Source organism: Alosa alosa, chromosome 15, assembly GCF_017589495.1.
Source record: "Alosa alosa isolate M-15738 ecotype Scorff River chromosome 15, AALO_Geno_1.1, whole genome shotgun sequence".
Classification (NCBI taxonomy): Eukaryota; Metazoa; Chordata; class Actinopteri; order Clupeiformes; family Clupeidae; genus Alosa; species Alosa alosa.
In genome coordinates this window covers 6584717-6595906 of record NC_063203.1, presented here as the reverse complement: position 1 = coordinate 6595906, position 11190 = coordinate 6584717, and the positions used below count along the sequence as shown (strand labels likewise).

Sequence of the window (11190 nt, the reverse complement as noted above, 5' to 3'; positions counted from 1 at the left end):
AATAAAGTTTGTCACATAGGATGAATTTGTCCTATGTGCTTCAGTTGTCAGCAAATTCCCTTGAGGTGTCAAAATGAGTGTTTTGTCCATGTAGTGAATGTATAGTTTGGAAACTATAAACAGCTATGGTCATGCCAGTGTTATTATCTCTCTCTCTCTGTTCCTCTCAACAGTCTTTCAGTGTTGCCCTTGGCAGCTGCTGGTTACAGCTGGTCTTGGGGGTCCCTCTGTGTATTCACAAGGTTGTGACGTGGAAGGGCGACTTAGCTCAGGACACAGCAGATGACATGTGTAGGATTCTGGGTAAATTCAGGACTCCTCTACAGTGTGGGCCATGCCAAAGAGAAAGCTTCTTTAGAATAGGCAGTGCGCAGCGCACGTGAGCTCATCTTCATCTGACCAGTTCACTGGGTCACTCCTGTGATCCCTTTCTAAGGATGCTTGGCCTATTAGACACTGCCAGACAAATAGAGAGCATTGTGTTGACACGCAGTGATATCATTGCAACAAACAAGCTGTCAAGCCAATAGGCAACTTAACTTGGATATTCCAAAACAATGTCACACATTACACACACGTTTAGACTAGTATAATTTGACAGCACATGAAAATGGATGTTTTTTTAAAACTAAAGACTAAATAGAAAAGGGCTGTCCCTGGAGCTTCTCAGCCTTGGTGTTTCTCCAGCAAGCTGCATAACCACTGTATCTTCAGAGGCTGCATACAGGGAAAGGAAACATTCCTTACACTTACAAACATATAAATACACACCACTTGGAAACTCTGCAATGACATCACAGCACACAACAGTGTGTCACCTACTGTGATTTTTGTAATATTTTCACAGCCATACATACTAGTAGAAGTGTTATACATGTATTATAATGGAAATGGTGACTCAGTACTCAGACTTCCGTACATACTATATAATAATGGTGCCGAGATGCACCAGGCTTTCCCCTAATTTACCAGCTATAACTTCAGTTCAACAACAGATATTGACCTCTGCTCCACTCTCTTGCCCACTGCTTAATACGTCATACAGAGCTTATTGTGCAGACATACAGAGAACAGTTTGTGAACTGGATGTCAATCAATCACGCATTCAACAGTCACTGAGTATTCATTCAAAACTTCCCGTGACTCACATACACTTGCAAATGTATGGCAGCCACTGAAGAAACACCCAAGAGTTTGTACTACGGCGTGAAAGACTTGTTCTGTTGGGCATAAAAAAGGACAAGACATGGAGATAGTGTACTCTATATACAATACATACACTGATAACTAATGGTTGTATGGCATGGGTTCTACACAAGATGAAATAGCATCTGCCGGTGGGTAGGTGTACTAAAGACGGCTTAACAACACAAGTGAAAGAGACAAGGAGGATGTTCTATAATAATGAAAATACAAACAAATCTATCTGGCACCAGTGAAATGTTTAATTACAAAGAACCCACAGTGACAAAATAGAACCATAACAGGTAGAGTAGTGACATAACCATGACAACTTTAACATAACCGGCCTTGCAACTTCTTTTTTTAAAATACTGTAATAGTCATAACTTAAAGGCGATGGCACACAGGCTGTGCCAAAGGGAAAAACAAAACAAAATAATAAAGAAAAAACTTAAACAAGTATATAAAAATATGCCATTAGCTTCATATCAACAATTGAGGACCGTGGGAGCACTATTTACAGAAAGAAGGCAATATATACCAATATTTACAACAAACATTAAGGACTTTGTTCACAAAAGGGTAGAAGGCTACTTACATCAAGGAGTGTATTTGAAACAGAATATGTGGAAGAGATCTGGTTTTAATTCTTTTTGCCAAGTTAATGCAGTTTTGAGAGGATATCAGTGTGTTATTGGGGAATTCTACATTCACTAAATTTATCCAGTTGGGGGTCATCACTACATCTACCCAACAAGTTGTAGATTTTAAGAATGTAGATTTCTTAAGTCTAAAAGAATGAATTAATATCGAGGGGGTTTGACTTTGTGAACAGTGAGACACCAAGGTCTGGACTTTCCTCATTGTAGGGGACAGTAAACATTGATGCACATTGTTTTTTATTGATGTTTATGTCCTCTAACACCACTGACATGAACCTCTAATGGAGAGCAGACATCACCAGCACTGAATTCAGAACACACCGTCCACAAATTACGATCTCACCATCACTGCAAATCAAACTGCTTTCAAATGGAGTCTACATGTAAGTGTGGTGATTAAATACATTGGTCTTGGTGATATTAGGTCTCTCTAGGTGTATGCGTCAGAATGTACATGCAGTGTAGCGAGAGAGAGAGAGAGAGAGAGAAAGAGAGAGTCTCAAGTCTCTATGTCTCATCCACAAAGGAAGCATCCTGTACAGTGTTGCAGTGTCTGAGGCCCAGGCCCAGTGCAGTCATATGCTCAGCAACTCTCATGGGCCAATCAGCTTTAAGCGACTGACATCAAAGGAGCGTAGTTGAGGCCAAGTGATCAGGGTCTTAAATTCTTCACCTCTTAAATGCTTCTCAACCTTCACGTGCACAAGCTAGCTTAGAACTACACCATCTGTTTCTATGCTAAATGTGTCTATCAGGAGTCAAGTCCTCTCTCTCTCTCGCTCTCACACACACACACACACAGACACACACACACACTCAGATGCATTCTTGCAAGAATAAACCCACATTCAGAACATATGTAACAGCTACTGATTTTATCATGGCCAACATTAACATTCTTGACACCTACTGTAATGAGTAATTGATTCTCTCTCTCTCTTTCTCCATTTGATTTCATCTGTCTCTCCTCACACACAGATGTTATTTTTACACATCAGAGATAATCAGCCATCGATCCATGTCAGCAGAACCTTGACATACACACATACTGTTGCCACTCACTTGTGTCACCATTTTGTGCTTGTGTACTTCAGATGCACAAAACGAGGAAAAAAAACACATTTATAAATTAAGTGCTGTAAAATGATAATCTAAAATCAAAAACATAAATACTGTACATAAAGATTACGGACACAATATCTATATGGAATGTTCTTTTTCTCGGTTTGTCTCAAACTATACTTTTATTCTATGGAATCATTTTTATATCATTCTCTTCTTCTGTAGGAGTAGTATGATAAATGAAAAAAAGTAAAGTGATTATGTGAAAACAGTTGGATGTGATTGTAAGTGACTGTGGAAAGACTGGCTGTGCCCTCACAGAAAGTGAATGTGTATACATGAATGTGTGTTTGTGTGATATCATAAGCAGGTACCCTCCCCTTATATTGCACATAGGTTACTTCTTTCGTTTTAACTCTTTATCACTTTTAAATCACGCTCCTCTTTGTCATTTGAGATTAAATTTGAGATAAAATAAAAAGGCATCTTCATGTCTGTAGACTCAAATCACAGTCTTAAATGACCAGTAGTTGACCACTCTTGACAGTTGAGGTGAAATGACCATCTCTTTCAGTCATTGTTTCTTTTTTTTTCCCCTGGCCCACCCGGAGCGTGAGAGCCACTCCTCTCTTCTCCTCAATGCCCAAATGTTCTTTCATGGCTTGAATCGTGCCTTTCCCTAGGCTCTCCAACAACCCACAGCAACCCACAAAATTACCCATCATCCATTTGTCACTTTGCATGCTCTGCCTGTCTGCCCCATGCATGCCTGCCTTAGCACTCAGTGTTAACCACTTGCCTCCTCACTCCGCTGTGAGAAAGAGTGGTGTAGTCCGCACAAGGAGGCCCTTCATTACATCTTTTCACAGACTTGTCTGTCCTTTCATCCTTTTTTCTTTTCATCCTTTCTTTCTTTCTTTCTTTCATTCTTTCATTCTTCCTTTCTTCCTTCAATCTCTCTGACCCTCACACTTTCCCTACATACTCTCAGTCCACCTCTCTTTCTCTCGTGGGATGCTTGTAGTGTCCTCGTCCTGCTCCCGAGGTTAAAGTCTGTAGAGGTCCAACACAACATGGAGCCCAATGGGGAGTGGAACGTCACGAGCAGAGCAAGATTTACTTCGTACACCAAGAGGAGCAAAAACGACAGGGGAAAAAAACTAAACAAAACAACCCAAACCGTTGAGGAACAACCCAAAACGGAGGGAGATGCAAAACAAAACAACACTAAAAAGAAGACCTGGTTCGAAGCGACCCTTTTTGTTTCCCCACTCCAATATCTGACACATCTATGCACAGAGGAACCAGATGTGGGAGCGGAGGACATTTAGAGGAACAGGAAGTGGGAGGAGTTTTTGGGCGGGGCTGGGTGGCGTGGGGTGGGGTGGGGTTGGCGGGCGTGTGCGGTCCAGCGGCTGGCACTGAGCAGGAGGCCGAGCGCCTTGGGGAGAGGGACGGGGCTGCTCACACCCTCCAGAGCAGCAAGTGGTTGGTGCTGTCGTCCCTCCCCACCGTCTCGCTGCTGTTGGTCAGCCGGAAGTCCTCGTAGCCATCCCCGCCGCTGATGACCAGCAGGTTGGACTTGACGGGCAAAAGGGCAGAGGCGCGCCGGTGGGCTGAATCTCGTCGCTGCAGACTGCTGCTGCCCCCCTCTGAATTCTGAGCCGCGTTACCTAGTATACAAAGCACAGGGTCAGAGGTCAACGTGCAGACAGACAGAAAGCCTGAATAAATGAATAAATGACAGCTGACAAACAAAACCAGTATCTGTGACAGTCTTGTAGAGTTCAAATAGACGCTATTGTGATTGCGATTGCGATTTGTGGTATGATTTTTGAATGTCAATGAATTGAATCAGTTTAATATTCCAAATGTCTCTTTAATTTGTGCCACCCCTGATTGGTGAGCACGCCAAGTGCACAAGAAGCACAGCACCCCGACCGACTGTGAAGCTTACCAATCAGAATTTCTGTGCCCCTCGCACACCCACCAACCAGGACTGAAATAGTCCATGAAGATGAAATGAATCAGAAGTCAGAAATGTGACAAAATGAACTGGGCACGATTATTTGTAGCTTTTGCGATTGGGTAATTGCGTTGGTTCATATTGCGATTGTGATAATAGTGCAGTCCTACTTCTCAGTCCAGTGCACCCTGTTGGAGTTCATTTTGCAATATAAACATACAAATATTTCAATACCAACAATGATTCTTGAAGTTCTGACACATCTTGAATTATTACCCATTAACACATTTCCCAAATGTGGCAAATTGAATTCCCCTTGTATTGATAATGTGTTCTGAAAACAAATTCTGACACATTTGGGTATTTGTATGTATAATTTTAGCTGGATTCATTTCAAAGATCAGAAAAAATCTGTAACATCAGAATCTATTAGGGTAAAGCACCAATGGCCAGCAATGACAGACAATGTCCACCAGAGGGTGACAGTGTGCAAGAGCACATCATCCAGTACCTGTGTCTGCCTGCGGGGGGAATTTGACGTCGAACCCCTCGGGCAGCTCGATGGAGGTGAGGAAGCGGACGTGCCCCGTGTGGCCGTGCGCTGAGCCCATGGGCTGGAGGGGGCCGCGCAGCGAGTTGGGGCCTGTGCTGGACAAGACCGGCGGGATGGCCAGAGTCAGCACCACGCCAGCACTGGTGCCGATCCACAGCAGGTCCTTACAGGCCAGCAGCGCCGTGATCCGCAGACACGCCGCCTTGTGCTGACGGATGATGGCGTCAGAGCCTGAGCGAACAGCAATGGAGGAACAAGACTGTGTTAGGCAGGTTTCTCACCAGATCAATCGCTGGGAAGCAAACAAAGACACGTTCTCTTAGCTAAAGAACAAACACCGAAGAGACACGCAGGTCCAAGTAGATATACTTTTTAGAAAAAGTGCTTGAGATTGATGTAGTGTTTTTAAAGTGAGCCACATACCGTACTGTCTGGCTGTTTCATTGCCATGTGCCAAACTATTTATTTCCCTAGTTCCTAGAAGGAGTTTAGTAGACTCCAGAGAGGGCCGTGTGTTGTCATTACTCTTTCTACCGCAGACATTGCTGATGTGTTAGGTGTCCACTGACCTGCCAGCATCTTGTGGACGGCGGGCGCCACATCCACCTCGGTGAGGCTCTCGTAGGTGGAGGCGTGGTACAGGCGCACCTGGGCACTGCCCTGCAGGGCCATCCACACACCCTGGCCGTAGCTCACAATGCTGGTCACACACCGGCTACTGTCCTGGCCCACCTGGAATGAGTGCTGTTGAACACACACACACACACACACACACACACACACATACAGAGTAAAGTGGGTCAGACCCATTCTGTTCTGCTCCATCGAGATACAATGGCCCATGGTTCGGATCTAAGAAATGATCCACACAGCAGGATTAGTAGGAAAATATTTGACACAGACCAGACACAAAACCAAATTGCAAAATACCCTGAGCCTGTGACGTTTGATTAGCTGCGGCTTTCGCCTCGCACCCGTTACTGGTTGCGTTAGTGGTTTGTGCATGAGCTCAAACTTGTTTGCCATGTGTTGGAGAGATCCATAAAGCCACGTCCAAATCTGGTAATTACACGGCTGTAAGTGAATAAATATGGATGCCGTGCACTTATCTCCAATAATGCTTAATGCAGACATGCTCTTGAGTAAAAGTGGACATAAATCTTTCACTGTGTCTGTCTATACTCTTGGGTTTCACAACCTGAATGGAAGAGCACAGTAAGTGGTTAGAACCCACTTTACTACCACTTCCCCTCTCCGCTGGGTTCTAGAACCCAACCGTGTCCCCCCTCTGCTGGGCGTTCCATCATGGTCTCACCTCCTGGACCAGTGTGCTGGTGTTGATGATCAGGACCCGGTTCTGGCAGCCGCACCACAGCTTGCCCGCCACAGGAACCATTTTGGTCACAGGGCCACCGGGGGTGCCTAAGCACAGAGTCTGGGAACTCTGAGGGTCCCAGAAACTTCCTGTGGGATGGAGAACGGGTCAGAGCTCAGAGGACAGAAGCACTCCCAGGTCGTCGTTCACAACGCAAAATCATCCCTTCACCGTTCAGTGAAAAGCAAAGCGGAGAGCAACACCCACCTGCTTCTCTCTGATAGACAATCACCTCACCGTTGGCCAGGGAAACAAAGACTTTGTTGTCAAGATACCTGCAGGGAGGAGAGAGGGGGAGATGATCCTTTTTACATGCTCTAACTCGATGGCAGTGGTCACCATGACAACAGCTGTGCTTAGCTGAGATACTCACAGGATGCACAAAATGGACGCTGAGTGCTGCATCTTCATACTGTTCTTGCGGTTGCGAATGTTGTCTGAAGACTGATAGACATGGATGCTGTGTGGCGCAAAGGATGATAAACTGTGTCATTATATCGTGTAACTATACAGTGTGGTAATCTATGCACATGATGACTACAAAGTCATTAAAATGTATGGACAATTTGTCTGAGAGGGCATTTGTAAACCCTTTACATAGATTGTCACAACCAGACCAATTGTTTATGTTTTACAGACTATTTGTTTTTGCTTTTAGGTCCATCAGTGGTTTAATACTGAGTAGAGGTGACACCGCACACCGTGATGTTTTGATTGATTACCATCCATAAACACAGAGATGACATATGGACCCTGGGAAGAGGCTTAGTGAGTCATAAATGTCAAGCTCTGGCACGATGGATGGAGAGAATATGAGAGAAAGAGGAAGAAAGGAGAGATTCCATGATTGAAAGGTGTACGTACACATGGCTCATGTTACGCCGTCAAGCTTTCTGGTAAGCTAGTTGTGTAACAATGAGAAATCTGTTCCAAACAGAAATTACTAATCACTGGAGACGAGTCTGCGTCAGCACAGTCACTCACAATCACTTGTGTTCTTTTCCATGATGCCGCTTTCACAACAACACACCTCAGAAAACAGCAGGATTTCATAATAGAAATGGACACATTTGTTATTCTGTTGATGTCACTGATGCCAGCAAATGGTCTGTTTTATATACAGTACACCAGGGGGCCAGACAGGATGGACAGAGCTAATTAGAAAGCACAGCTGGTGAGGTGAAATATGCTCTGAAATGGACGAGGGCCTTGAGTGCTCCAGTGGGGGTGGACTGAGGTCTTACCAGCCGTCCTCAGTGCCCAGCCAGACGGAGCTCTGGTAGGCCTCGGGGTCGATACTGAGCAGGTCCTCCAGGCTGGCGCGGGTGAAGGAGCCGCGGCTGGAGCGCCGCATGGCACGGCCGTCCATGGGGCTGTCGCTGCTGAGGCGCGGCGGTCCGAACGCATTGGACACCGGGAACTCAGGCTCCTCCTCCGAGCTGGTGGTCTCTGTGGCCATGTCCTTGGAGCCTGCACCCTCGTCATCTGGACAAGACACAGCCAATCACAACAGAGCTTAGGTGACTATCTAATCAGCTCATTAAAGGTAAACAAAGAAAAAACTAAAAGGGGGAATTCAAAACTCAATAGTTCAAAAGTTCATTGTATCAATTTTATATATTGTAAATCATATATATATATATGATTTACAGTGTATAAAATGGTGATATCCTTCTACAGAACTTTTAGTTTTAAGCACAAAAAGCTGGTAAAGCTTAACAATTGAATCATTTGAGTGAGGGCAGTGAAGGTCAACTGACTGCCAAAGCTGGAGGAGATGGTGGAGTGGCTGGCCTGGCTCTGCAGGGTGGACGAGGGGCTGGGCGAGTCCTCGTCGTCCGTGTCGTCGCTGTCGAAGGGCACCAGCTCCTGGTTGGCTCCGGCCGGAGGCTCGCTGAGCTCCAGGGAGGAGCCGGAGATGGAGATGTGCAGCTGCTGCTGCTGGGTGGAGGGGGCGGCTGGGGCAGCATGGGACTCTGGAGCTGGAGCTGCTGGGGGGCACTCCACACGCTCCCTACTCCACACAGCACACAGGACACAGGTCATCAGAGCAGCGCCACACCAAGTTCATTTGAAGTGGTCAGCAGACTTTAGTCATTAAACATGCAAGGATGTAATCCACTGTACTTAGCAGATATAGATATAAAGATTGATACTTAATTTAGGAATTTAGTGTAATGCATTAACAAAATAAATTGACATTATAAATAAATACATGAAGTCCAAGCTTTAGTAATATTGGAAATATAACAGGACAGGTGCATGCTGGGAAGGCTTAAGTGTTTGTTTGTGTGTGTGTGTGTGTGTGTGTGTGTGTGTGTGTGTGACTGACCTGCCCTTGAGGCCGGGCACAGCTGCGATGCAGATGATGCGAGCGGAGCAGACAGCGATGCAGGCCTCCACTGTGGGCTCGTCGCGGATGTTGAGCAGACACACCTGCCCCACGTAGCCGTCGCTGTTGCACACCCACACCTCGTAGGTGTTCTCAGGGCAGCTGTGGCTGGGAGACGCACAGGAGAACTGGAGGGACACGGCAGAGGGTTAGAGAGTCAGGAGTCTGGACCTACAGGGACTTGTATTGGTGGAGATCTTCTGTAGAGGTGAGCAGTGGATGGTCTGTCTCACCTGCATCCCACTGCGGGTCTTCATGATGGGGATGGCCTTCAGGAACTCTGGGTCCCACTGGTCTTTGTTCATGGCTTCACAGAGCAAACACATAAAGAACAGGGGACAGTTAGACAGCATGTATTCCCAATAAAATACTTTTTTTGGACTCAGCAACAGAAAGGAACAACGGTGTCCCTGAGTATCATATGATTTACATCTGGAAGATAAAACAAACACAAAATTGCAATTAAATTGGAATCACTAAATGGGATGTTAAGGAGATTATGTAAACCCCAGGGTTCCTGAAATTCTCAGTTAGAATGTCTTTATTGCAATGGCCCACTGCTGGAGGTGCCTCTCTTACCCAGCTTCTTCTTGGCCTCCTCGAAGGCCTGCTCAAAGTTGCTGCGTGCCTCTGGGCTGCTGAACTCGAAGATGAAGGTGCTCTCGGCCGAGGCGGTGGTCAGCTCCACTTTGGTGGGCAGGAATGTCATGCTGAAGGCCAGAGACTGCTTCTCAGCCAGCTCCCTGTGCACTGCGGCCATCAGGTCCTTAATCACATCATCCAGATTCTACACAGAGAGACAGAAACCAGTTACAATTCACAACATAAAATGTGGACAATGGACAACAGTACTATGTGCCAGAGGGTGGTAGAGTAGGAAACTGTATGCAGGTTACCTACAGTATGTGAATTTAAAGGAGGCTCTGTGTCGCTTACCTGATGGGGGAAGCTAAGTGTCTCTGATAGTTTGCTGATCTGACCCAGTGTGCTTAAGTCCTCATCCAAACGGCCAATGGTCTTCTGGATGTTCTCTCTGTTGGTGGCCTGGTTAGAACCTATGTGTGGAAGAGGAAACCAAAGCAGAACATGAGACGACAATCTTTCTTAAACTCAATCTCCCAGAATCCTCTACTTATAACCAAGTTGCTTTTCTCACCTTTCACCATCTCCACATCCTCCAGTGGCAGCTTCCATAGGAACTTATATTTACTCGAGGTGTCAATAATGCTGGCCGCTGTATATCTGTGGGAATCCAGACAGGAGGAATACAGGTGAGTGGTCACATAACAAAGCGTTAAAAAACCATCACATAATATATAATAAGGTAATGCTGCATGGTTGGCTTATCAAAAATCATTACACAAAATACATTATGAACTGAAACAAATTACTACGATGTATCAGAGAGTGCTATTTATGAGTTCTCTTCTAGCTCTTACGGGCAGCCGTGGCCTACTGGTTAGCGCTTCGGACTTGTAACCGGAGGGTTGCCTGTTCGAACCCCGACCAGTAGGCACCTGAGCAAGGCACCTAACCCCTCACTGCTGCCTGAGCGCCGCTGTTGTTGCAGGCAGCTCACTGCGCCGGGATTAGTGTGTGCTTCACCTCACTGTGTGTTCACTGTGTGCTGAGTGTGTTTCACTAATTCACGGATTGGGATAAATGCAGAGACCACATTTCCCTCACGGGATCAAAAGAATATATATTTATATACTTATACTCTTCTAGAAAATCCATCTGAAGGTACACTAGAGTACTCTTCGTTTATGTGTGAGTGTTTTGTTTAGAGATACTTCCGCTACAATCAATGCTTCCCCCTGACACAAAAAATGTAAAAAAGTCCAGTAATTACATTAACCACTCAATAATTTACTCAACATTTCTTATTTTCACATTTAAACCTAATTGTCTATGATTCTTTTTCCAGCTTTGCTAGATTGGAGGCTAAAATGGACCTCAGCATGTGAACAATAGTTCTCTAAAATTGTCATGTTTGTC

General features: G+C 45.4%; 1 protein-coding gene across 1 annotated transcript in view; it reads right to left on the bottom strand.

The window, feature by feature from the left end:
* Positions 1–1425: 1425 nt before the first annotated feature.
* LOC125308163 (rho guanine nucleotide exchange factor 17-like) overlaps positions 1426–11190 on the bottom strand; it is a 77123-nt gene continuing 67358 nt past the window's right edge. Inside the window, exons 9-21 of the mRNA XM_048264477.1 lie at positions 10349–10434; positions 10129–10247; positions 9772–9979; positions 9426–9499; positions 9133–9320; positions 8561–8814; positions 8045–8285; positions 7174–7260; positions 7008–7075; positions 6741–6889; positions 5995–6169; positions 5384–5656; positions 1426–4579 (exon numbers count right to left, since the gene is read on the bottom strand). Coding sequence (XP_048120434.1) covers positions 4371–4579; positions 5384–5656; positions 5995–6169; positions 6741–6889; positions 7008–7075; positions 7174–7260; positions 8045–8285; positions 8561–8814; positions 9133–9320; positions 9426–9499; positions 9772–9979; positions 10129–10247; positions 10349–10434 — 2131 coding nt within the window. The 3' untranslated portion in view covers positions 1426–4370. The remainder of the gene's footprint in view (positions 4580–5383; positions 5657–5994; positions 6170–6740; positions 6890–7007; positions 7076–7173; positions 7261–8044; positions 8286–8560; positions 8815–9132; positions 9321–9425; positions 9500–9771; positions 9980–10128; positions 10248–10348; positions 10435–11190) is intronic.